Below are 27961 nucleotides of genomic sequence, written 5' to 3'. Positions count from 1 at the left end.
TGTTGGTTGAATCCATCAAATGAATTTTGTTTGTGCAGCACAACTTTAAGCATGTGTCGTGCAAAGACATTCAGAAGCAGTGGCTTAGCTACGGGTGGGCCTTGGTGTGCACAGGCCCACCCATTCTTGGCTAGGCTCACCCAGCGCCAGAACCCCACATCAACATCTTCCTCCTCCACAGCACCTCGGCATTTGCCCGCCTTTTGCTGATCCCCGTCCCTCCCCGATATACCACACAGGCGTCCCCGGCACCTGCAGTGATCCATTATTGCTGCCTAAGCCAGCCCTGCAGGCTTCTATTGGCCAGGTCCCACTCTTGCTGATGTCATTTCCTGCTTCCTGTCTGGTGGGATCCAGCTGATGGAAGCCTGTGGGGTCGGCGCAGGCTGCAATAATGGATTGCTGCAGGCGCCGGGGACGCCTGTAAGGTACACCGAGGAGGTACAGGGTTCAGTGATGGGTAGTCAGATACCGAGACACTGCGGGGCCAGCGCAGGCAGCAATAATGAATCACTGCAGGCACAGGGGACGCTTGCAAGGTATATCGGGGAAGGAAGAGGTTAAGTGACAGGCAAGCAGATGCCAAGGCACTGCGGAGGAGGAGATATGTTTATGACGTAGGTGAAAAAAAACTACATCTTTTTAGATCTGGGGGGGGGGGGGGGGAGGTGTGGCATGGTGTGGAAGAGCACATCCAAAATACTTGGTCTGGCTACATCACTGTTCACAAGTATCTCCTAAGCCAGCCAAAGTTGTTGAGGGATATCCGCTCTTCTGCTAAGTATGCTTGGGCTCAGACTCAAACTCATATACTGAAGTTTTTGAAAAGCAGATTATTGTCTACGGCTATACTGTAAGTCAGTCACTGTTTGATGTGTGTTCATTAACTAAAAGCCATTTACACATTTGCTATGATTAAATATTTCTTTAACAAAGGTAGCAACTATTTTTATTTTTTGTGCGTGTCTTCTTTCTTTGTCTCCATAAATAAGGCCACACGAGGAAAAATTTTGATGTTTCTGACCACAGTAAAATAATTTTTTAAGGATGCCTTTAATACCAATACAAACTTAAAGTCCCATCAGCAGGGCAGGATTTAGGCATAGAGGCAAAGCAGGTAAATGCTTACAGCCCAAATAGTTAGGAGGGGCCTTCTCAGATGCACTAATTTATTGGCTCACAAGACAGATTTTTGTCCTAGCAAGTCAGCTGCTGGTAAAAAGATTGGGTGGGATCAAAGGCACAGCTACCTGTGAGGTCTGTTTGTTCTCTCCATTCCCTCTGCATTATCCTCCAGTTGACAGAAGGAGTTGGTGCACTGAGGTGTTAAAATTCTCCATTCTCTGTGCATGGTCCTCCAGTTGACAGAAGGAGCTGCAGACTGAGTAACACTCCTCACCTACAGCTTTCTCCTCTCTGAATTTTCCTCTGTACTCAGAACCACATAGGGCCTCATTTGTGGGAGCTTTAAAATATATGTATTTTACAGTTTAGTGGGAAGGGGCAACATACTGGGTTGCCTGGAGCCCATTCTAGGGTTAATCCTGCTGCACAGCACATACTTTTTTAATTGCAGAAACAGGGGTAGTTTTCAAACAGCACATTTACTCAGGTAAAAGACTTTTGAAAACTAACACTTATTATATATATATATACTAGCCGTTGAGCCCGTTAAAACGGGCTGGTGGGTCGCCGCCCCCCATCCCCCCGAGTTCGCCGCCCCTCCACCCGGCCCGTCTCTTCGCTATTCAACTTACATCTCCGCAGCAGGCAGAGATCAGCTGAGCTCCCGTCGGCCTTCCTTTCTCTGCCTGTGTCCCACCCTCATGTGACGTAACGTCAGCGAGGGCGGGACACAGGCAGCGAAGGAAGGCCAACGGCAGCTCAGCTGATCTGCCTGCTGCGGAGATGTAAGTTGAATAGCGAAGAGACGGCCGGGTGGAGGGGTGGTGGCAGCGGTGACTCCGGGGGGGGGGGGGGTACCAGTGGCGGCGACCTCGGGGGGGGGGGGGGGGGGGTAGCGGTGGCGACCTTGGCAGTTCCCTCCCCTTCGCGTAGTTTCCCTCTCTGTCCCGCTCCCCCGTCATCACGACACACATACATTGGTTTCTTATGGCATGGATTGCTCACCACACAACTCCATTACAACAACAATTTTAACTCCCATTTTACTTCCACCCCTTCCCCCTTGACCTAGATCCCCTACAACTACAAAACTAATCATTCCCTTACCCTACTCAAACCCACACACAGATAGGACTCTCAACAAGTATTGGTAGAAGAGACTGCATCTATACTGGTTTCTGTGGATTAGATAGGGGTAAAAACTTGTCATCTGTATTGATGGAATTGTTCTTAAAAAAAAGTTTTGTGTATGATTAATAAACAAGATTATGATATATGACAAAGTGTGGTCTTTGTATGGATAATATATACAATGAATATTCATGAGACATATTTGCATGCACTGCCTCCACTGCATGCAAATCTCTCTCATGAATATTCACTGTGGATATCTTTAAAACCTGACTGGCTGGGGTGCCTCCATCAGGTTTGGAGACCCCTGCTTTAAATGCTCTGGCACTAACTATCTGGATAGTGCTGTGGAGAAGCAATGGTAAAGTGAGGGTCTATTGCCTAGCTATACATACAGCTAAGTGGTTTAATTTAGCCACCTCACTAAAGAGGTTAGCATCACGTTATTTGGTTCCACTGGTGCTAATCTGAGCAGAGAGGCTGCACAAAGCAGGAGACTGACCATCTTTCTCACACTGATCACTCCAGAACCGGAATGGGGCACATTGGTGTGGCAATATGTATACCTGAACATGTATACCTTGGAGGAAAGGAGAAACAGGGGTGACGTTACAGACGCTCAAATATTTGAAAGATATTAATCCAGAAACAAACCTTTCCCGGAGACGGAAAGGTGGTAAAACTAGAGGACATGAATTGAGGTTGAAGGGGGGCAGACTCAGGAGTAATGTCAGGAAGTATTTTTTCACAGAGAGGGTGGTGAATACGTGGAATGCCCTCCAGCGGAAGGTGGTGGAGATGAAAACGGTAATGAAATTCAAACATGCGTGGGATAAACATAAAGGAATCCTGTTTAGAAGGAATGGTTCTGCGGAATCTTAGCGGAGATTGGGTGGCGATGCCGGTAATTGGGAAACAAAATGGAAGCTGGGCAGACTTCTATGGTCTATGCCCTGATTGTGACTGAATAGATATGGATGGGCTGGAGTGTACATTTTAAGGGGCTTCGACGTTAGCTTCAGAACTTTTAGTAGAAGAACAGTGCTGGGCAGACTTCTATGGTCTGTGCATTGACAATGGCAAGGACAAATCAAACTCGGGTATTTATTTATTTGTTGCATTTATACCCTGCTCTTTCCCGCTCGATAGCAGGTTCAGTGCGGCTTACAAAGTATCTTTCTATATAAAAGGCACCACCAACGTTCTATGAAGCCTCCAGCCGGAAGTGTGAAGGGGGAGAGATATCCGGTTTCCCCATGAGTGTCTGCCCCACCCTCTCTGTAACACAAACAGTCAGTGAAGGAAAACACAGTAAAGCACAAAATCAAATCGCGCTCTCTGTAACAGTGAAGGACTCAGGGGGGGAGGGGAGAGAGGGCAGAGGGCAGGGACACACAAACTCCCAACATGCACACAGAAGAAAACATTGCTAGCCCCCCCGTTTCATTTGCATCAGAAACGGGGCTTTTTTACTAGTATACATATAAAGTATCATATACAATGTAAAATGAGTTTATCTTGCTGGGCAGACCGGATGGACCGTTCAGGTCTTTATCTGCCGTCATTTACTATGTTACAATATGTATGTAGGAAGTTTGCACTACCCTTGCTAGTGTGGTACTTGTTTTATAGCAGGGTAATTTGTGACTTGCACTGCCTCTGCTCATGTTATACCTGCCTCATGGTGGGGCAGCTTATACTGCCTTTGTCCACACTATGCCTGCTTTCTGGGTAAACGGAGACCTTGGTTTATAATGCTATCAAATCTGGCACTTTGCATGTGTACAAGTTCAATAGAAACATTTCTACATTAAAAAAAAACATTAGAAGGTGGGTCTGCCTGGCAGCTTAGTACAGGAGCTCCCCAGTTTGGCCTCAGAGTCAGGTTTTCCGTTCCCGAGGTTAGCTGGGTCTGGAGATGCTGGGAGCAGTTTTCAGGGTCCCTCAGAACACAGGGACCAAAGTAGAGGTAGGCAGAAGTTGAAATTGCTTAAAGGTGACACCTAGTGGTCAGATTCAGAGCCCACGATTGCAGGGTTCTGGAAGGTGCCCTGGTGCATGATCTCCAGTCCAGGAGCACTACTGAAACAACTTTAGGGGTGTTAGGTGGAGGGAGGGGGATAAATAAATATAAAGTAGGAGAAAAAACATCTCCAGGCAGATGAGAAGGGTCACAGTGCCAAATCCCAGTGCTGGTTTTGTTTGAGCTGTAAAAACAAAGGAATAGGAAAAAAAACCTGCTTGGACAAACAAAAGGGAGGGGCACTGTAGGTACTACCATCAGTTTTGAAAGCATCAGCTGAAAAACAGTCATGTCAGGAGGCCCCCAGATCAGTTTCTCTGTCCGATTCCCAGACTGTGGGAAAGCACAGATATGCAGGCTGTGGGATGACATGGGATCTGAAGCCCCTGGAACTTAAAAAGGGTTAAGCCTACAGGTGCTCTGCAGGCTCTGATTGACAATTCAGTTACATCATGTATAATGCATGGCATGCGAGGGAGATAACATTAGCACATGAGATACTGCGATGAGAGATTCCCTCACCACTAGAATCCACACTTTTTATCAAGGTGTGTTTGCTATCACAGAAGAGAAGACGTGAGAATGTGAGAAATTCATGAACCAAACTATTTTTCTCTTCCTCCCACCTTTAAAATGATGGTTCCTTATTTCTCCAGGATTTCCTCCTGCCTTTCCAGCCTTTTCATCACCTACTACTCTTTTCAGCCTTGGCTCACTCTTATCCTCTCTCAAGCAACACCTCCCACCTCTCCACTAATGGCTCACTCTAACCACCTCTGGAGTCCTCTCATCACCTGCAGAGGAGCTCTCTTCCACACTGATGGTGATAGTGCCTTCTCACCACCTCTTTCCCTCTCCCCCCACTTTTCTACTGTTGGTTCTCTCTCAGCACCACTACATCCTCTATAATGATTCAATTCTTCGATAAAATAGTGTGGTTCTCGTGTTAGTCCACTTTAAGGGGTCCTTTTACAAAGGCACGCTGAAAAATGGCTTATGGTAGTGTAGGCCCAGGTTTTGGGAATGCGCTAATCCATTTTTTAGCACGCCTGTAAAAAATAAAAAAAAAAGGCCTCTTTTTTGTTGAAAATGAATGTGGAGGAGTGGAGGAGTGGCCTAGTGGTTAGGGTGGTTAGGCCTAGCTGTTCAGAAGGAATGTATCCCTTGGGAGCTTAGCCGAGTTTAGGTGGCAGAGCCGGTGGTGGGAGGCGGGGCTAGTGGTTGGGAGGCGGGGATAGTGCTGGGCAGACTTATACGGTCTGTGGCAGAGCCGGTGGTGGGAGGCGGGGCTGGTGGTTGGGAGGCGAAAATAGTGCTGGGCAGACTTATACGGTCTGTGCCAGAGCTGGTGGTGGGAGGCGGGGCTGGTGGTTGGGAGGCGGGGATAGTGCTGGCCAGACTTATACGGTCTGTGCCCTGAAGAGGACAGGTACAAATAAAAAGTAGCACATATGAATTTATCTTGTTGGGCAGACTGGATGGATCGTGCAGGTCTTTTTCTGCCGTCATCTACTATGTTACTAGGGTGGTGGACTTTGGTCCTGGGGAACTGAGGAACTGAGTTCGATTCCCACTTCAGGCACAGGCAGCTCCCTGTGACTCTGGGCAAGTCACTTAACCCTCCACTGCCCCAGGTACAAATAAGTACCTAAGCCGCATTGAGCCTGCCATGAGTGGGAAAGCACGGGGTACAAATGTAACATAAATAAATGTGTGGCAAAATCAAAATTGCCGCGCATCCATTTTGGGTCTGAGACCGTACCGCCAGCCATAGACCTAACGGTAAACAATCTGGGTGGTAATGACCTACACGTATCAAATGCCACTTGACGCGCATCCATTATGTACGCCAGAAAATAAAAAGTATTTTTCAGACTCGTGTAGCGGATGCGCACCAAATTGAAATTACCGCAAGGGCCATGCGGTAACTGGGCAGTAACTCCAATTTAGCACGTGTAGGCGCCTACGTGGCTTAGTAAAAGGGGCCCTAAATGTAATAAATTTAAATTAAAAAAACAAAAACAAACTTATATTTACCAGTACTTTAAATCCAGGACAAAAATTTATAAGTATGAAGGCACACTAGCGTTTTTAGTGTGCGCTAACCATGTAGATGCCCAAAGAAAAACTATTGGCATCTACATGGTTAGCACGGTCTAATTATTAGCGTGCACTAAAAATGCTAGTGCGCCTTTGTAAACAGGGCCCTTAATCTCTGAAGCTGAGCCTTTCAGCTTTTTTTTTTTTTTTAATCATTTTCCTCATTTTATGTTACTCTTTCAAAAATTAACTGCACACCAGTTATTTAGTCAAATTTGGTCACGTTATGAACAGTTTTCTAGTGGACCCAACACCATTAACTCATGTGCTAAGTCCTGCATTCCACTAAACAACTAGATCTAAAATAGCTCCCCCTCTTGTCGGTTCCTGAACCAGTTGCTCCAAGAAGAAGTCATTTATTACAGCTAGGAATTTTACCTCCCTAGCACTCCCTGAAGTGGCATTTAACCAGTCAGTATTGGGGTAACTAAAATCAAAACAAAAACAAAAAGGAGGTAAAAACCCTCACGAAATCGTGAGATAGAAAACAAAAAGTGAGGAGAATAGTTGAGGATACCAAAAACGTATAAGTTTATTTACGTAAAAAACAATTGTATGTATAAAATATAAAACGGACCCAACACGGCCGTGTTTCGGCCCTAAGGCCTGCCTCAGGGGTCTTTGCAACCTCGGAAGATGTTTCTCAGAATGTATATTCCAAGGAAAATATCAGAACGATAATCTCTCAAGATCTATGTACTCCTCTCTTCTAAAAAAACATATATATAAGAAATGTGCTAAAAAGCACAACGTTCAAATAATGCTTCTCTCCAGAGAGATGTCTATGAATCGTAAAGTATTTCAATACTTTACGATTCATAGACATCTCTCTGGAGAGAAGCATTATTTGAACGTTGTGCTTTTTAGCACATTTCTTATATATATGTTTTTTTAGAAGAGAGGAGTACATAGATCTTGAGAGATTATCGTTCTGATATTTTCCTTGGAATATACATTCTGAGAAACATCTTCCGAGGTTGCAAAGACCCCTGAGGCAGGCCTTAGGGCCGAAACACGGCCGTGTCGGGTCCGTTTTATATTTTATACATACAATTGTTTTTTACGTAAATAAACTTATACGTTTTTGGTATCCTCAACTATTCTCCTCACTTTTTGTTTTCTATGTAACTAAAATCACCCATTATTATACTTCTGCCATATTTGCTAGCTTTTCTAATTTCTGTTACCATATCTTCATCTATCTGATCGTTCTGGCCTGGCAGACGGTAGTATATATGTATATACTTTCCCTTCACACATGGAATTTCTATTCCACATTGCTGTCTGTTTCATGCAGTCTGCCCAATAAGATAAACTCATAGCATAAGGTATAATGTCATACTATATACACACACTTTATCTTGATCTGTCCACGCCACCCTCAGGGAACAAACCTCACAAGGCTGCCCAGCCAACTGACTCTACTTTCCAACCACTGACATTGTCAAGCTCCACTCCAGTCCATCCAAGTATGTCCATCCACCATCAGGGCACAGACAGTAGAAGTCTGTCTGGCATTGGCCTTGTTGTTACTTAACAAAATGGCTCCTTCCATTGTATATTACAAAAGATTAACCTAATAACAGAAATTTTTAAGTTTTGTGGCTGACAGATTAGAAACATTCAAATGGTTGTTTTTCTGACAGTTGATGGTGAACTCTCTTTCAGGATAGGTTCTCATTACATTGTATGCAACCTCTTTTGCCTGTGTCATATTTTCTTTTTCATTATTGTTCCTTTTTGTGTGTTTTATGTCATTTGTTTGTTTTGCCATTTTTGGATGTTTTTGTTTTTCTATTTGTATTATTGTTTTGATAGCTTTGCTTTGTTTTTACGGTTTATTTTTCTCTCCTCAAGTTTCCATTTCCTTTACCCTCCTATTTCTGTTTTTTGCTGACAGGCAGCAACCCTAGGCCCATTATTGGAGATTCCTCTTGGGCTTGAGTAAGCACTAGATACCAACTTTTGGATGCCTGGGTGAACTGGTGCTTGGATATTTTCCTCCTTATAAACATAAAATATAAAAGCATTAACGTGGTTTGTAGATTACAGAACTTAAGCCTACAAACAGAATTTGGTGGGGGCATAGGTTCAGGTCAGCCAGAGCTAGGGGGTGCTGTGGAAGCTGTTTTTAGAAACTTTGGAGGAAAGGGGGGCATATAATGGTGAAATCTTGTGGCCATGTTTAGAACCCAGCAGCACAATGTATGGGATGAAGATCTTCTGCATGCCCTACTCCTGTCAAGGACTGTCTCTATAATGGGTGAATTAAGTAAATTGGGAGAGGGTGTTAATAGGGGGAAGTTCCTAGATAGTTGTGAATGAAGGCTCATGATGCCAGAACCCAGCACTGGTTCTTATTGAGCTGGAACCACAAAGAAATGGGAGGAAAGTGCCAGGAATAAAAAGAAAAGTCAAAATTGAATGCGAATGGTACCTAGGGCATTGCAATCAGTTTACAAGACAGAAGTGTTTATTTTTGGTTCTATTATAAAACTTGAATTTGAGAGAAAACCAGAATGATCCATTACTAAAGACTGCATTTCATAACAAAATGTGTTTGAGTAACAGGTACCACTGTAGAGCTGCTACAGGAGAGGAAAAACCTGGTCATCTTGCAGCAATGTTTTCAATTACAGCTTGATAATATCACAAACAGCAGATGGGAAATTGAGGCACTGAAGTGTACAGGGACTTGCCTAAAGTAACTCAATGTCCTAGTGACAAGTTGAGATCTGAATCCCTGGTTTGACTCTTCGACCAGCTGGCACTAAGCTGAGCCAGTCATAGTTTTGTCCCATGGCTTGCAGAGACTGCCATTTTGGTCTACCTAAAGGAAAAGAAAATAGTCCAGCTATGAAATGACTTGCACATTTAAAACTGGGACTGACTCAAACTGCCCCTAAATGGCCAGGAGTCATCTAATCATGCTCATTAGACAGCCTCATTTTCATCTCTTTGTGATAGAGCTAGAAGCCTGTAAATGTCCAGAAAGCTAGAAACGTAGGAAGGGATGTATGGAGGTACAGTATGAATGTTCCATGGTTGTGGGCTCTCTAGACTAGAGCCATAGATGCAATCCAGCTTTGGGTTCAGTTAACTGTTGGAAACCCAGCAGCAAAATGTTCACACTGGCAAATCTAAACCAGATGTGATAGGATAGGGAGAGCAGGGGGCATGGAACATTTTTCTCTTCTATCGCAGAGCAGCCAAACCAGCACCTAAAAGCCATCAGGCCAGAAATTACGAGCATATTTTTACTGTAGAGATAATTCTACATAGCACCATCTGGTTGCATTTTCCTGTGGGGTTTTTTTCAGCCTATCAGTTTTTGTCTGCTCCTTTGGACTTCCAGCAGCACCAGAACCTGCCTTTACCAAGTTATAGCACCATTAGCTTTCTTTTGCAACTACTCAAGGCTTTTCACCTCCCAAATGAACCCTGCCATTGCAGCAAAAAGTCCTTGCCTGGGGAAGACAAACTCTACCCTGGATTCTATGTCTAGCCAATAGGTGTCACCATTGAATGAAAGTCTCCCCTTAGTGTGAGAATTGTTTTTGCAGTATCCCAAAACTCAATCCACCCAGAGCCACATCTGGATTTTACTTTTGGGGAAAGGAAAAACACAGCTTTATGCCTAAACCTATAGTTTGCATGTACAGTGTAGCTGAAGATATTGTCATCATTATATTTTATACAGGATCTTCAGCCAATGCAGCGATCACTGCTGCCTCCTCCGACGTCTCTCTGTTCTTCCTGGGCCCGCCCTCCTCTGACATAAGTTACCTACGTAGATAACTAACATCAGAGGAGGGCGGGCCCAGGAAGAACAGAGAGACGTCGGAGGAGGCAGCAGTGATCGCCAATCAGCTGTTCCATCCCGTGCAGCGCCTTCACACAGAGGTGAGAGGCGCTGCACGGGCTGGTAAAGCGGAGGGGGGGTCCGATAGGCGGGGGGGAGCGGCGGCCACAAGCTCAGGAGGGCGGGGCTATGGGAGGAGTACAGAGAGAGACAGGAAGGGAGGGGGACCGGGGCTGCTAAAACTTTTAGTTTTGTTTTAATTTTTTTATTTTATACGAGCGGAAGCGGGGAGCAGCGGCGACCTCGGGGGGGGGGGGGGGGGGCAAGGCCTTCCATACTGGACGCTTCTGACGAGCACCTTTTTTGATGTATGTTTATTTTTGTATTGATGCAGGGGGAAGCAGGGAGCCACGCGTTTGTGTTTTTTTCTTGTTGCTGTTTTGGACGTTTGTGGCATGCGTAGAGCAGCCAGCATAACGCTTGGCTGCTCTGCGCATGCTTTAGGGGCTGATTACCGACGGGGATTACGAATCTTTGATACATTGTAGTTTTTAATACCGCACCGAACATGTGCGACTTGTTTTTTTGGTGCATGCTTCGTTTTTTCAAATTCGTTAAAGACTTTAACGTTTTAGATTTTTTTTACGTATGGTTGATGCATCTGGGCCTCAGTCCTTTCTTTGCCAAATGTGCCTTATACGGCAGGCAGGGTAGCACCACTTTTTAAGAAGGCGGCGCTGGAAGCAGGATTGAGTGGGCATCGCTCCTGCCTCTCCCCTAAAGTACAGTGAGTGGGAGGGTGCAACTAGACTCCAGGGATTTTTTTCCATTGGGGAAAGGGGGGTTGGGTCAGGAGGGAGGCCACCAGACTATCAGGGAAATGTTTTGAACTGTGGGTGGGGTGGGGAGGGGTCGGTTTGGATCATCAGGGAGCCGCTAGACCATAAGGGGAGCTATGTAGGTATCCGAGGAAGGGTGGTCAAGCTGGGGGGGGGGGGAGAGGGGTGCTAGTAGACACCCACTTCTCTCAACCAATCCTTCTACACTGCCCCAGACCCTGGCATAACCGGGGTAGTTGTGTGGCAAAGCTTTTTTTTTTGTTTTTTGCTTGCCGTGGGATAGCAAATGCACTGCGTGGTCAGAGTTTCTGCACTTCTTAACACCTGTACTGAAATCCTTTCTGAATGGCTATTCCATCCCCGATAATCACATAGGAAGCATTCTGCATCAGGCCCCCCAAGTCTCCTAATAGACATGCATGAGTTTACAAGTAGTAGAAGGGGGAGGAACGGAGAGGAAGACAGACTACGTGTGGGGGAGTCAGATCCTCGGAAGAGATAGGAGCGTGCAGAATGAGTGCAGGCCTGGCAGACCTAAGTTCAGTGAGGGAAAGGATGAGAGGAGAGTGCACATCAGCACTGCTGGAAACACAAAATGTGGGTTACAGCCCTAAATCAGCCACATTTGGGGACGCATCCAGGATGGGGGGGGGGGGGGGGGAGACACTGGTCCTGTGCTGGCTCCACAGTAGGTGGAGGAATACAGCAGCATCACAACTGACCCCACATTGACAGCCAAGACAAGAACAGCCACACAGGCAGCAAAGTTTCTACTTTTCACTTGCTGCTTTTATTTAACCTTTATTTCTGTAGGTTCTTAGTGGAAGCAACATTTAGGAAGATAAGAAGGGTCCTTCCAGCTTCCAAAGACGTTTGGTCCTCAGGTGTATGCTTCAGAGGAATGTAGGCATGCTACTGGTGCTCTGTCTTCCCCTCCATCCCCCTTCCGTGCCCCCTACTACTCAGCCAAGGAAGCAAATAAAAAACAAATGGCCTAGGCTAAAGAATCCTGGCAGATTTTGCTGTGAAGTAACCCCCAACTCACCAGCTGCAGTGTGACAGTACTGGAATTTAAGATGTGTTTCATCTAACTCCCAGCCCTTCCCTCCTCTGGCCTCCCTCTCCTCCCCACCTCAGTGTGAAGGTGTCTGTTGCATCATGCTTAAAAGCTCTTTCTTCTGATTTTATGGCAGTTTAAAGAACAGCCTCTCCTCCTCCTCCTCCTCCTCCTCTTCCCCCCAGTATCAAAAATAATACAAAGAATTTCTTGAGGTTTCCTCCTAGGCAAACTACTTCTCCTCCTACCCTTCGCCCTACTTGGGATTTGACTCCTACACATCCTGTACAAAGTCGGTGCTCTCTCTTGCCCCTTCCCCACCTAAGGCACATATTCTACACCAGTGTTTACCAGACTATGTGGCCACAACCCCATTTTAGTGGCCAAAGAAGAATGGCACCCTCAGGCTGCCCTGCCTTGCTGCTTATGTGGCTGTTCTAGGCTGTCAATGTAGTGTCAGCTGTGAAGCTACTGTATTCCCCCACCTACTGTGGAGTCGGCATAGAACCACCCACTTTTTTCCTCAGCCTGGTTGCAGTCCCAAATGTGGACTGAACTAGGGTTGTAACCAACATTTTATATATCCCAGCAGTGTTGATGTACACTCTCCTCTCATCAGTGGCATAGCCAAACCCTGTATTTTCGATGGGCCTAGAGCTAACTTAGATAGGCCCTTCCACGGCACTCCACAGCCTCCCCCCCCCACAAGATATTTAAAAATATATAGATTTTTTTCACCTACCCCACATCAACATCTCTCCTCCTCCGCAGCATACCGGCATCTGCCTGCCTGTCACTGAACCCCGTCCCGCCCTGGTGTACCTTGCAGGCATCTCCGGCACCTGCAGTGATCCCATTATTGCTGCCTGTGCTGGCCCTGCAGGCTTCCATTGGCTGGGACCCGCCATCGCTTTCATCATTTCCTGTCTGGCGGGACCCGGCCGATGGAAGCCTGCAGGACCGGCGCAGGCAGTAATAATTGAATCTCTGCAGGCACCTGTAAGGTACACCATGGAGGGATGGGGTTCAGCGACAGGCAGGCAGATGTCAGGATGCCGCGGAGGAAGAGAGATGTTGATGTGGGGTGCTGCTGTTGGGTGGGCCTGGGCCAAGAATGGGGGGCTATGCCCACCCAGGCCCACCCGTAGCCACGCCACTATCTCTCATCCTTTCCCTCACTGCCCGTTAGGCCTACCTGCCCTCATTCTGTATGCTGCCGTCTGTTCCCAGGATCTGACTCCCTACACACAGTCTGCCTTCCTCTCCACTCCTTTCCTCACTGACTGCCCTGGGAGTCCCTCTGTCTGCACTTTCTTCCTATTCCTCCCTCCCTTTACTCTGCAGTCTGCCTCTCTATATAACCATACTCTGCTCCATCCTCTTCCTCACTGCTCTGCAGAGTGCAGACAAATATATCTCAATCATCTCCTATAACTTTTCCCGCTGCCCTGGATTCTGCAGCAGGGGGACTGTTGGGCAGATTATCAAAGGTAAATGCGGGCGCACCAAGGTATTCCGCCCGCAGGATCAGAGAACTGTGCTCTGATCCAACGGCACTCCTACCACCTTAACCCTATGCCAGCTCAGAACTGGCGTTAGGGTTAAGGACTCCCTCTTCTTCACCCCCCCCCCCCATCCAGGCCAGGCCAGCAGGCAGCCCGGGTTGTCACTGTCAGTCCTGGGGGTCCACCCTGGACCTCCCTCCCCGAATGGATAAGGCACCACTGTCTGGATCCGCCACACAGCTTCTGTGGGCTGGGGGTGGGGGGGAATCTGCCCTGACCCTGAGAAGGGAGGTGCATCCTTGATAAAAGCCAATTTCTCTAGAGCCAGATCTACCGCATCTGCATACTATTTAAGGTGGAACTGCAGAGAATTGGGTAGATCCAGAGGATCTAGCTTTTATCTATTCCCTGCAGCAGAGCCTGTGAATGCACACCAGCTCAAAGGCCTGCACTCTGATTTTACTTCCTGTTGTTGCCAGGTGACCTGTAGTGTTATGGCTCCAGATAAAGGAAGACAGATTGAGTCAGTCAGGTGTAAGTGAGATGAGTAGAGGATTAACACAGATGCACTATGGGAATATCCTTCCTCTCTGTGCCTAATATGAGTGCCAACATTTTAAATGTCTGTACAAAAGGAATTAATTGTAGTTGCAAAAAACACCACAGAAAGGCGATATATGAAGTCCCATTTCCTTTCCCTTTTCCCTACCACCTTGCTGGCCAATGCCTGGCCATCACCAACCTGCTGGCCTGAAACCAAACAATATATATTCACAATGTGAGGGGAAAGACCAGAAGATTAAAGAGGAATAGCTTCAGTTACCAATGAGTAGGGAAGGCCTGAGACCACCTTATATAACCCCTTTTCAATGAGCATTTTGGCTATCCTAGTATGCAAGTGGGGATCTGCCTAGACGAGTAGCATACCAAGGGCAGGGCGGTGGGGGCGGTCTGCCCTGGGTACAGGCAGCAAGGGGGTGCACGGAGCAGGAGCGTGGCTGTTGGCTCTGCCGGTCCCCTGCTCCCTCTGACGTTATTTCATTTTCCGGGATAGGGGACCGGCAGAGCTGACAGCCACGCGCCTGCGCCACACACCCCCTTGCTAAGAGGAAAGGTGGTGGGGTGATGCGCTTCAGGTGGGTGTGACGCACCTCAGTGAAGGTGGGCAGCGGCAACCCACCCCGGGTGGCGAACAAGCTAGGTACGCCACTGGCCTAGACCAAGTGGAAAGATACCTGCCATGGGTTGCCGCATAAAGATAGGACAGTGATTTATGCGGTCCCATTTATGTGATTACCCTGTCTGGTTAAGTGCTGAATAAATCAGCACTTAATCAACAAAGGGCCAATGTCTCCCTGGAATGCCCTCAAAATAGCCAACTTTCACTTAGGTGTTAACTGCTAATTTTCAGCGCAAAAACTTGTTAAGCGCCGCTGAAAATTTGTGGATAGCCTCGAACAAGCTATTTAACTGGTCAACATCCATTTCTGGCCGGTTAAATCATTTTGAATATCATCCAGTTAATTTCTGCAGCTTGGTGGCAAATGAAATCGTCAACAGAGAGCAGGTTAAATCTAAATCTAAACGTAATAAATAGACGAAGCTGTTTTAATGGTGAATGTGCACCACTTAACTCAATTATTCTGAGACTTGCAGCTCCTAGATGCCCAGGAAAGGTGCGGATTCTGTGGTTGGCCAACTTTGGAGGCTCAAGTGCACTGGTATTCTCAGTTTAACAAACACAAATGATTAACTGTTCTCATACAGTGTGATCATATCTAGCCACTTAACAGCGAGACCCAGTAAACTGAGAATTCAAAAGGACTTTCAGCAGCTTACCTTCCTTTGTGTGTGCTGCAATGTGCGATTCCTGCACTAAGCCTCCCGAAGATCTGGATGTTTTCCCACCATAGGGAGAATTCTGGAGGGTGGAGACAGGAGCAGGAGCCTTTAATCCTAAACCATCTGTCTGTGTAAAGGAGTTTGCTCTCTCTATCATACACCTTAGATAGTCCTTTGGGACAGATGGCAGTGGGGTGGAGCAGAAGACTGAGGACATTTCTTGCACGGCTTCAAGCTGAGACACCAACTGTACCTGAGGGGTAGAAATTGATGTACAGCTCTCATCAATTGACATGTCAGTGGGCAAAGGCACTGGAGATGGTATCACAGGCATTCCTTTAAAGGGTTCTGCTGTTTCATCCTTAACTACAAGGATAGGTTGTTGGGATGTGGGTTTGGTCTGGATGCTGGGGTTTGTCTGGAGGTTGACCTTCAGCTGTGTCCTTGGCAACAGTCTGGACACAGAATCTCTGCCAGAATCAAGACTTGAAACATCTGGTGGTTTCTCATCCAAACCCTTAAGGCTGATGGGAAATTTCTGCAGCTTGTTTAGCTGCGACTGAGTTGGTCTGAAGACAGGAATAGAAGCACCAGTTAAATTTGACTGTCTGGTCACATCAGGAGGTGGCAAGGTAGATGACGAAGAGAAAGAAGGTTCTCTGCTGATGGGCTTTGAGTTTTTGGAAAGGACCACCGTGCAGCTCTGAGTAGGGGCGTTCCATGCTGTTGCAGAGGGGTAGGCTGCATCTGGGGAAGGAATGAGATCAGGGCTCTGGTCCTCAGCAATGTGTAAGTCCAAAGAAGGCAAGGAATTGTGGTTCACAGTAGCCATGGGCGCCAACCCAGCACTTGGGTGTTCAATCTCAGAATGGAAAACGTTGCCATGGGAGGAGAACTTCTTCAGAACTGGGCTAGATATTTTGGAAATTCTGATGTTAGACTCAGGCTGGCCCAGGGGGCTCTGGGATGACCGCACAGAGGCAATCAACTTGGTGGCAGGCTGACACTCTAGGCTTGAGGTGGAGCTATGAAGGCTCTCACTGTCACTGCCTGGTCCCAACATGGAGAATCCATTGGGGTTGAGCCGGGTTTGGAATGAAGAGACACGAGTAAGGTTTGATCGGGTGCTACCGTTGCTTTTGGCAATCTGGATGGTGCCTCGGTTGAAAGACAGACTGCTGCTGATCCGAGTCTTCAGAACTGGACTGTGAGCCGGACTGGAACTAGAACTGATGCTGATGTGGGTCTGATACACTGGTTGGTGAGCACCTGAAGATCTCCTGCTGTCCCCGCTGCCTGTAAGAATCATTCCAGCAGAACTAGGGCTGTAGGGAGAATTAAGTGAGGAGGAAGGTGACAATTCTGGATCATCCACATCCTCCATATCAAAAGACCTCTTCAAGGCTGCAGAAAAAGAAAAAAAAAGATTAGAATGACATCCCAGGATACAGATGTACAGAAAAGAGGCATCAAAATTACACATGCACACACAGATGTTTAAGAAAAGGCCCAGTTAATTGCACAGTTTTTCCCTTAGACACATGGACAGTAATTTTCTAACAGGTTGCTTAGATTGGAGGGCCGAGTAGGCACCTGTTTTTATGTTTTTTTTTTTAAATAAAGACACGTGGAGGGGCATAATCGAAAGTGGGTGCCTATCTCCATAGGCGCCCATCTCCGTGGGCAGCCATGCGAAGGGGCGGGACAAACCGTATTTTCGAAAAAAGATGGGCGCCCATCTTTTTTCGATAATACGGGTTGTGTGGGGCAAATGCCTAGGATTTGGGCGTGTTTGAGCTGGGCGCTATCGGTTTTCAGCAATAATGGAAACCGAAGGCGCCCAGCTCAAAAATGAACAAATCCAAGTCATTGGGTCGTGGGAGGGGCCAGGATTCGTACTGCACTGGTCCCCCTCACATGCCAGGACACCACCCTAGGGGGCAGTTTTACAAATTAAAAAAAACATTTAAAATAGCTCCCAGGTGCATAGCACCCTTCCCTTGTGTGCTGAGACCCCCAAATCCCCCCAAAACCCACAAGTCTACACCATTACCATAGCCCTAAGGGGTGAAGGGGAGCACCTACATGTGGGTACAATGGGTTTTGGGGGGTTTTGGAGGACTCAACATTAACCACCACAAGTGTAACAGGTAGGGGGGGATGGGCCTGGGTCCACCTGCCTGAAGTCCACTGCACCCACTAACAACTGCTCCAGGGACCTGCATACTGGTGTTATTGGAGCTGGGTATGGCATTTGAGGCTGGCATACAGGCTGGCAAAAAAAGTTAAAGTTGTTTTCTTTTTTGGTGGGAGGGGGTTAGTGACCACTGGGGGAGTCAGGGGTGGTCATCCCTGATTCCCTCCGGCGGTCATCTGGTCATTTAGGGCACTTTTTTGGGACTTACTTGTGAAAAAAAGGGTAAAAAAAAAAGTGACCTAAATTCTCGCTAAAAACGGCCATTTTTTAAAAATTATCGGCTGAAGGCGCCCATCTCCGCTCGTCCGATAAACACGCCCCAGTCCCGCCTTCACCATGCCTCCGACACGCCCCCATCAACTTTGTTCGTTCCCGCAACGGAGTGCAGTTGCACGCGCCTAAAATCGGCTTTCGATTATACCGATTTGGGCGCCTTTGCAAGATGGGCGCCCATCTCCCGATTTGGGTCGAAATATGGGCACCTATCACTTTCGAAAATAAGGCCGATAGGTTTCTATGTCTTTATAAAAAAAGCAGCTGAAATTGCAGTTAAAAATGCAGCCATGCATTTTCACCAAATCTGGAGCTGCTATAAAATGTGTACAGTTGAAGCTCACAGGTAGGCAAGTATTTTAGAACCTACATGCATCCTTCACGACTCCACCTTTGCACTACCCAAGCTCCTCTCCTGAACACGTCTATCCTCAGGTCATGTAAAATTACAAGTCTCATCATTATACTTTTACGTGTGGGATAATATTTTTTAAAAAGCCTTTTATACACGTACAAGGTTTACGTATGAAAATCCTTTCTAAAATCCCACCCCCCCCCCCCAAGTGAAAGAAAATCTTGGATAAAAGCTAGTAAGGGTAACACCACTGAACCTTTGTTCATGAGGGTTATCTTCAATAGGATAGGCAATTGAGCCATACCAAAAAGATGATCAACACTTTATTCACAAATGTAATAGGATAGGACAGTGAATCCTTACAGCGGCCTGTTATAAGAGCTGACCCGGCTGAAATACCTTCCCGGCTTTCCTTGCAATTGAATAGTATAGCGTACATACACACACTGCTTTCAAAGGACTCCATAAATTTTCCACAGAGGGTACAATTCTCTCCAAGACAGAATAGCTTTTCTTTAAACTATTTCCAGTCTGACTGTGATGTTTGGCATATCCTACAGAAACTCATTCTGTTTCCCTTGGTGAACACAGGGAAGCACTAGACTGCTCCAACTGTTGCTTTCTGATTATTCTTCATTTGCAGCTCCTGATTGTTCTGTAATCCCATGCTGAACCAAAGTCCCAAACCACAGAGAACACATAATTATGCCAGTCCATCCTTCATTCACATGGACCATGGCACACTCCCAAACTCATCCATCAGTGGTCTGAAAATAAGAGCGCTGGCCCAATCCATTCATTATAATCTAAGTGGGAAGGAACTTTGAGGGCTCTTTCAATTTCATTAACTGACTCCTGTTGTCTAATCTATACAATCTAATTGTTTTTTTTCTCTTATCTCTGCCTTTGATTATGTCTATTTCAATGTCTTCAAAGGTGTTGCCTCAGGAGCTGCATACACCACTTGATTCACTTAAAACTATCACCTACAAAGGATACTAGCCTAGAGGGACAGGTATAATTAATCAGCTCACACCACCACCTTACTGTCATTGTCATAACACATCTCAGGGCACAGAACAGCAGCCTATTTTGTGCTCCACTTTAGGAGGTAGCAGTAGAGAATGACACGGGGGCAGTGACCCACAGTAACCACAGGGACGGGGACAGAGCTTGCGGGGGGGGGGGGGGGGGCCAGATCCCACAGGGACAAACTTTGTCCATGTGTCATTTTCTACTTTGAAATCTGTTAATGAACTGGACTGTTATTTATGTTTAAGTGATACAGACAACAATATTTTGATCTTTTGGAAAAAAACAAGCAAACATGCTGGCCACAACTAGCAAAATTTGCATTGGGGGATCCTGTACATCCTGCTACCAGCACATCTTCTAAGAAGACATCTTCTATTGCAGGAAGGACTGCGGAGGACAGGAGAGCTAGACTGAATCCCGAGATTGTTGATGACTTCTTATTCATCCACAGATTTAAAAATCATAACAGTGCTACATAGGGCATATTTCTCCCCTCTACGGCATACAGAACGGGTTGTATTTTGTACCCTTGGACATTTTAACAGGGTGGATTAGGATTCCTTGGGGTAGTAGAAATCACCTATTGTTGGAGTTGGAAGGGAAGAGGGTGGTGGTAAGAAGGGTTATTATAGCTGCTCACTGTTGTTATTGTTTTCCATTTGTAATTTATGCAGAATAGTTGCACAGCATATTGTTCCTTTTTATAATTTAATAACAAGATTTAAAATCATAATTGTTTGAGGCTTCTGCAGATGAGGACAGAGCCCATGGGGATGAAGCGGGGATGAGGAGGAGAACCTGCAGGGACAGGGCGGGGACAGAGACAGGTCCTGCGGGGATGGAGACAAAACCTGCAGGGAGTTTGTCCCCGTGTCATTCTCTAGGTAGCAGTATGATGCATACGTGCTTCCCAATCTGTGAGCCTGGGCACTGGATGAATTACTAGTCTTCCCCACAGCCAGAGCAGCTCCTGCCAGAAGCATCTTCTCCACGGCCTATGTTCATCTACAATATACTGTTCATTGTATGTAGGACCAGTGTTAGAAGTGATGGGGCCCTTATCAAACACTGGGGAGGGGGGCTCCAAAGGTTACTTACAGGCTGGGCCTCCTTCAACTTCAGGCAGGCTTGGGGTCCAGGGCAATTATCCTGATAGCTCACCCCCAACACTGGCCCGATTATGAAAACTTCCAAAAGAAGATGGATCCGCTAAGGGAAAGGGGATGGGATTTGATAAACCGCCTCTCTGGGGTTTGAAAGCAAAGCGGTTTACACATTATATACTGGTGGTACTTATTTTGTACCTGGGCCAATGGAGGGTTAAGCGACTTGCCCAGAGTCACAAGGAGCTGCAGTGGGAATCGAACTCAGTTCCCCTGGTTCTCAGGCTACTCCTGTAATCCTAAACTAAGACTTTGAGGTAATCAACAGTTCCTAGTCCCACAGTTTTTCCCAGAGCGCCTCCTTCTGGTATATATTGGAACTGGAAGGACTATGAGCTGAACTGTTACTACCGTGTTTCCCCGAAAATAAGACACACATATTAATTTTTGCCCCCCAAAATGCGCTAGGTCTTATTTTCAGGGGCTGTCTTATTTTTCAGGGGAAACATCGGGGTTGGCCCGCCCGCCCTCCGTCGCTCCCGGAACTAACCTTAAACGCCTCCTTTCACCTTCGCAGCAGCAGGGCAGGCCACTCCTTCCTTCCGTGTCCCGCCCTCGCATGATGTAACGTCCGCGAGGGCGGAGCACGGAAGGAAGGAGGGGTCTGCCCTGCTGCTGCTTGCTGCGAAGGTTAAAGGAGGCGTTTAAGGTTAGTTCCGGGAGCGAGGGGGGGTGGAGGGGGCGGCCTTGTCCGGCTCTCGGCGGCCCTGCTTTCAAACAAAAATTTGCTAGGTCTTACTTTCGGGGGAGGCCTTATATCTACAAATTCAGGAAAACCTCTACTAGGTCTTATTTTCGGGGGATGTCTTACTTTCGGGGAAACAGGGTAGTATCCCTACACTATTTACTTCAGAAATAATTGTTTCAAAATGCTCAGTTTGCAATAGCAGTGGCCTTAACAGCATTGGCACACCATTAAAATTAATCTTTCTATACCAGAGGCATCCAACATGCAGCCCATAGGCCAAATACAGTCCACCTGACCTCGAAATGCGGCCCACTTAGGATTTTTTTGCCAAAAACATTTTTTTTTTTAACCTACTAGCTAGCACACATGATTTTGAGCAATTGAAACTATTTGCTGAACATGTGGAGCGGCATAATCGAACGGGGCGCCCAAGTTGTCATGAGGGCGTCCTCACAGGACGGCCCTGTAAAGGGGTGGCACAACCCTTATTATCGAAACAAGATGGGCGTCCATCTTTCGTTTCGATAATACGGTTGGGGACACCCAAATCATGAAATTTAGGTCGACTATACAGATGGTCGTCCGTAGGTCGTTTTTGAGATGGTCGTCCCCGGTTTTCGACGATAATGGAAACCGAGGACGCTCATCTCAAAAACGACCGAATCCAAGCTATTTAGTCGTGGGAGGAGCCAGCATTCGTAGGTGCACTGGTCCCCCTCACATGCCAGGACACCAACCGGGCACCCTAGGGGACACTGCAGTGGACTTCACAAATTGCTCCCAGATGCATAGCTCCCTTAACTTCAGTGCTGAGCCCCCAACCCCCCCCTAAAACCCACTCCCCCCAACTGTACACCACTACCATAGCCCTAAGGGGTGAAGGGGGGGACCTACATGTGGGTACAGTGGGTTTGGGGGGGGGGGTGGAGGGCTCAACATTTACCACCACAAGTGTAACAGGTGGGGGGGTGGGCCTGGGTCCATCTTCCTGAAGTGCACTGCACCCACTAAAACTGCTCCAGGGACCTGCATACTGCTGTGATGGAGCTGGGTATGACATTTGAGGCTGGCATAAAGGCTGGCATAAAATGTTTAAAAAAATGTTTTGGGGTGGGGGTTGGTGACCACTGGGGTAGTAAGGGGAGATCATCCACGATTCCCTCCGGTGGTCATCTGGTAAGTTTGGGCACCTTTTCGAGGCTTGGTTGTGAAAAAAAAAAAGGACCAAGTAAAGTCGGCCAAATGCTCATCAGGAACGCCTTTTTTTTTCCATTATTGGCCGAGGACACCCATCTCTTAACCACGCCCCCATCCCGCCTTCAGTACACTGCCGACACGCCCCCGTGAACTTTGGTCATACCCGCGACAGAAAGCATTTCAGGACGCAAAAAATCAGCTTTCCATTATGCCGATTTGGGCGACCTTGAGAGAAGGACGCCCATCTCCCGATTTGTGTCGGAAGATGGGCGTCCTCTTTCGAAAATTCACCTGAAAGTCATAATTTCAAGAGATTCACAGATTTTGATGAGAATATATCATGCCACAAAAGGCTAAAACATTCATTCAGCCTACATACATAAACATTTCTGATAAAGAGGCTTACTGTTGAAAAACAACCTAGGGGTTCCTTCTACTACTAAAGTATGCTGAAATCTGGGCTTAGCATATGGGAACGTCCCATATTAGCGCAAGCTAAACCCAGATTCACTGTGGCACTTTTTTAAGGGTATTTTCTATTTTTTTTTGTATTTTCAGGGCATATGTTAATATTCACATTAGTGTGCAGTACCTGGGAAAAAATTAATGAAGGAACACTTACTGCCTCCTGTTTAAGAGGTATTAAGTGGTCCCTTGTTAACTCTGTGTTGATCAGTTAGCGCATGGTAACCAGAACCTGCGCAATGCTTCCACACCCATTCTCTCCCCCTCCCAAAAATACTTTTTAAAGTTAACATGTGGATAGCTGTAACACATTTTATGATAGCCCATTTTCCTATGCTAAACACAGGAAGTCAAATACATTAGCGTTTAACTGTAAAAAAGGAGACTATGATAAAATGAGGAGAACGGTGAAAAAAAAAAAAAAAAAAAAACTTATGGGGGCAACTGAGAGGGTAAAAACTGTACAACAGGCATGGACGCTGTTCAAAAATACCATCCTGGAGGCCCAGGCCAAACATATTCCACGAATTAGAAAAGAAAGACGGAAGTCTAAAAGACAGCCAGCCTGGTTGAAAAGTGAGGTGAAGGAAGCTATTAGGGCTAAAAGAAACACCTTCAGAAAATGGAAGAAGGAACCATCTGAAAATAACAAGAAGCAGCCTAAGGAGTGTCAAAGCAAATGCAAGGCGCAGATAAAGAAGGCCAAGAGGGATTACGAAAAAAAGATAGCATTAGAGGCAAAAAAACATAGTAAAAATTTTTTTCGGTATATTAAAAGCAGGAAGCCGGCAAAAGAATCTGTTGGGCCGCTGGATGACCGAGGGGTAAAAGGGGCAATCAAGGAAGACAAAGACGTAGCGGAGAGATTGAATGAATTCTTTGCTTCGGTCTTCACCGAGGAAAATTTGGGTGGGATACCGGTGTCGGAAATGGTATTTCAAGCTGACGAGTCGGAGAAACTTACTGACTTCACGGTAAACCTGGAGGACGTAATGGGGCAGTTCAGCAAACTGAAGAGTAGCAAATCTCCTGGACCAGATGGTATTCATCCTAGAGTACTGTTAGAACTGAAAAATGAGCTTGCGGAGCTACTGTTAGTGATGTGCAATTTATCCTTAAAATCGAGCGTGGTACCAGAAGATTGGAGAGTGGCCAATGTAACGCCAATTTTCAAAAAAGGTTCCAGGGGAGATCCAGGAAATTATAGACCGGTGAGTCTGACGTCGGTGCCGGGGAAAATGGTAGAGACTATTATTAAAAACAAAATTACAGAGCACATCCAAGGACATGGATTACTGAGACCAAGTCAGCACGGCTTTTGTGTGGGGAAATCTTGCCTGACCAATTTATTTCAATTCTTTGAAGGAGTAAACAAACATGTGGACAAAGGGGAGCCGGTTGATATTGTGTATCTGGATTTTCAAAAGATGTTTGACAAGGTACCTCATGAAAGGCTACAGAGAAATTGGAGGGTCATGAGATAGGAGGAAATGTCCTATTGTGGATTAAAAACTGGTTGAAGGATAGGAAACAGAGAATAGGCTTAAATGGGCAGTATTCACAATGGAGAAGGGTAGTTAGTGGGGTTCCTCAGGGGTCTGTGCTAGGACTACTGCTTTTTAATATAATCATAAATGATTTAGAGATGGGAGTAACTAGCAAGGTAATTAAAATTGCTGATGACACAAAGTTATTCAAAGTTGTTAACTCGCGACAGGATTGTGAAAAATTACAAGAGGACCTTACGAGACTGGGAGACTGGGCGACTAAATGGCAGATGACGTTTAATGTGAGCAAGTGCAAGGTGATGCATGTGGGGAAAAAAGAACCCGAATTATAGCTATGTCATGCAAGGTTCCACGTTAGGAGTTACTGACCAAGAAAGGGATCTGGGTGTCGTCGTCGATAATACACTGAAACCTTCTGCTCAGTGTGCTGCTGCGGCTAGGAAAGCGAATAGAATTTTGGGTATTATTAGGAAAGGTATGGAAAACAGGTGTGAGGATGTTATAATGTGGTTGTATCGCTCCATGGTGCGACCACACCTTGAGTATTGTGTTCAATTCTGGTCGCCGCATCTCAAGAAAGATATAGTAGAATTGGAAAAGGTGCAGCGAAGGGCGACTAAAATGATAGCGGGGATGGGACAACTTCCCTATGAAGAAAGACTAAGGAGGCTAGGGCTTTTCAGCTTGGAGAAGAGATGGCTGAGGGGAGACATGATAGAGGTATATAAAATAATGAGTGGAATGGAACAGGTGGATGTGAAGTGTCTGTTCACGCTTTCCAAAAATACTAGGACTAGGGGGAATGTGATGAAACTACAGTGTAGTAAATTTAAAACAAATCAGAGAAAATATTTCTTCACTCAATGCATAATTAAACTCTGGAATTCGTTGCCGGAGAACGTGGTGAAGGCGGTTAGCTTAGCAGAGTTTAAAAAGGGGTTAGACGGTTTCCTAAAGGACAAGTCCATAAACCACTACTAAATGGACTTGGGAAAAAAACCACAATTCCAGGAACAACATGTATAGAATGTTTGTACGTTTGGGAAGCTTGCCAGGTGCCCTTGGCCTGGATTGGCCGCTGTCATGGACAGGATGCTGGGCTCGATGGACCCTTGGTCTTTCCCAGTGTGGCATTACTTATGTACTTATTAAGGGCCTCACATGTAGGGTTACCATATGTCCGGATTTACCCAGACATGTCCTCTTTTTGAGGACATGTCCGGGCAACCGGGCGGGTTTTGCCAATCTGCCCGTTTGTCCGGATTTCTGGACAAACGGGCAGGCTGGTGGGCGGACAAACGGGCAGATTGCTAGCCTCCCCTCCCCTTACTTACTACTGCCCTGGTGATCTAGTGACCTCTTCCGCCTTCGGGGCAAGAAAGAGCCCCCTCTTTCCTGCCCAGAGCGCTGCCCTGCATGCATCCTTCCTGTTGCTGATCTCAGCGCCGATTAAAAGTGGCCGCCGAGAGTTGAAGTGACCTCGCGAGACTTCGACTCTCGGCGGCCATTTTGAATCGGCGCCAAGATCAGCAACAGGAAGGATGCATGCAGGGCAGCGCTCCGGGCAGGAAAGAGGGGGCTCTTTCCTGCCCCGAAGAGGTCACTAGACCACCAGGGCAGTAGTAAGGTAAGGGGAGTGGGGTGACGGGGAAAATGTGACAGGGGACGGGGCAGGGTGTGTGGTGGGGCGGGGCATGTGTCCTCCTTTTTGGGGGACAAAATATGGTAACCCTACTCACATGGTTTAGTAGAAGGGCTCCCTCAACACCCCAGTCCTGCACCAAAGAAATCTAGGACTGATTCTGTAAACTCCCTCAGTTAGTATGCTCAAATTATTCCCTAAATACAGTGACCCCTCCTGAAAGAGGCTGGGTTTGGAGCCCCAGACAAATCGCCCTGAGAATACTAAGAGTGCAATTCATAAAACTATCATTGGTCTTTGCCATAAAACATATAGGGATGGATTTAAAGATCAAAATATATGTATGTATACTCTGGGGGAAAGAGGAGATAGGAGAGGTACCATACAACATTTAAAAAGCGTCATGGTATAAATGCACAGCAGAAAGGCCTCTTTCAATACCTAGGAAACTCTAGAAATGAGAAGGCAGAAGATGAAGGTGAAAGAGAAGAGGCTTAGGAATAATCTAAGGAAGTATTTCTTTACAGAAAGAGTGGTGAATGCATGGAACAGTCTCTCAGCAGAAGTGATGGAGATGAGGATTATAACCGAATCAGGGACATAGTCAGACACTCAAGTTTGAGTGGACCTAAGCCCAAAGTGGATGGGCACGAGAACTCTGCCCCCTCACCAGATATCTCTCCCTCCCCTCCAGGCAACTGGGCATCTCTCAACTTGCCCCCCCTCCTTCCGTACTTTTTAAAGCCTTCAATCTTTTGCCAGCAGCATCTCATACTCACTGCACATGCCAGCCCTGAGATTCCCTCTGACCTAGTCCTGCTTATGCAGAAACAGGAAGTTGCATCAGAGGAAAGGCTCTGGGCCTGTGTGAGCAGTGGGTATGAGCTGCTGCTTGCAAAGAAATGAAGACCTTAAAATGTATGGGGGGAGGGGGCTGCGGGTGAAGCTGAGATATGCTGGAAAACTTATGGGGGAGGGGGGAGAGATGCCGGGAGTCCCACCAGCCACATCAGAGATGCGTCACTGCTGGGTGAGCCTGAGCACAACGTGGTTGGGCCCAAGCCCACCCGTGGCTATGCCACTGATCTGAATTCAAGAAAATATGGGACAAGCATAGAAGGAGAGGAAAGGATTATAGAGTTGAGCAGTTGATCTTTTTTTGCTGTTGTATTCCATTTTCTATGATTACTGATATGAGTGAGTATTGTAACGTGAGGTACAGCGATGAACCTCACACTACAATACTTATCAGTAAAACTTATCAGGCCTGATTTTCAGTCAGCCCACCTAATACATAAATATACACACCAAATAAACAAGGCAAAATGAAGTAAAGAACTCAAAAAGAATAGCAATAATATATACAGAATTTGAGTTCAAAATAATGTTTTTTTTCCTTCCAAACTTAGTAGATATAATGGTAAAGACCTCAACAGTGCCACTTAGAGCTCAACAGTTTATAGCTGTAAGATTTACGCTCATACGATTGACCAATGAGGAGGTGGGAGCGTAAATCTTACAGCCATAAACTGTTGAGCTCAAAGTGGAACCGCTGAGGTCTTTACCATTATATCGAAAACAAATGTATTTTTAACTCAAATTCTGCATATATTATTGCTAAATTTATGCAACAGTATCAGCGCTCAACTTTATGTTTGCATTCAGTTGACCTGGACATTTAAAGGGCACCACTGAATGTATAAGTGGTGACCACGCCACTGCTCATACACGTAATTTTGGTCTGTTTTGCCGACCTAACAAGCATATAAGTTATAGGCAGAACAGTAACATTTGTCACTCTACACATATGTTTCTTAGCCCCCCAAACATCCTTCCCCCTGCTCCCGATCTCCAAATGTTTTCTACATAGAAACCATGACTGCATGTTCCAAGCATAAAATTATGCATGACTGTAGGTGGTTAGCATTAATACCGATCACAAGTCTTCCTGAATGTAACTTATTTAAAAAAAAAAAAAGAAGAAGTGCTATTCTTGTTGTTTCAATGGATGGAA

At 46.3% G+C, this 27961-nt stretch overlaps 1 protein-coding gene across 2 annotated transcripts in view; it reads right to left on the bottom strand.

Moving 5' to 3' along the window:
- Window positions 1-27961, bottom strand: part of SEPTIN12 (septin 12) — a 182052-nt gene that overhangs the window by 111487 nt on the left and 42604 nt on the right. For both annotated transcript variants that reach the window (XM_030212735.1, XM_030212736.1), the window contains exon 2: window positions 15422-16828. In XM_030212735.1, the coding sequence (XP_030068595.1) occupies window positions 15422-16828 (1407 nt within the window). The remainder of the gene's footprint in view (window positions 1-15421; window positions 16829-27961) is intronic.

This window comes from Microcaecilia unicolor, chromosome 8 (genome assembly GCF_901765095.1).
Source record: "Microcaecilia unicolor chromosome 8, aMicUni1.1, whole genome shotgun sequence".
Taxonomy (NCBI): Eukaryota; Metazoa; Chordata; class Amphibia; order Gymnophiona; family Siphonopidae; genus Microcaecilia; species Microcaecilia unicolor.
Note: the sequence above shows the minus strand (reverse complement) of the source record. Positions and strands in the feature narration are given on the sequence as shown.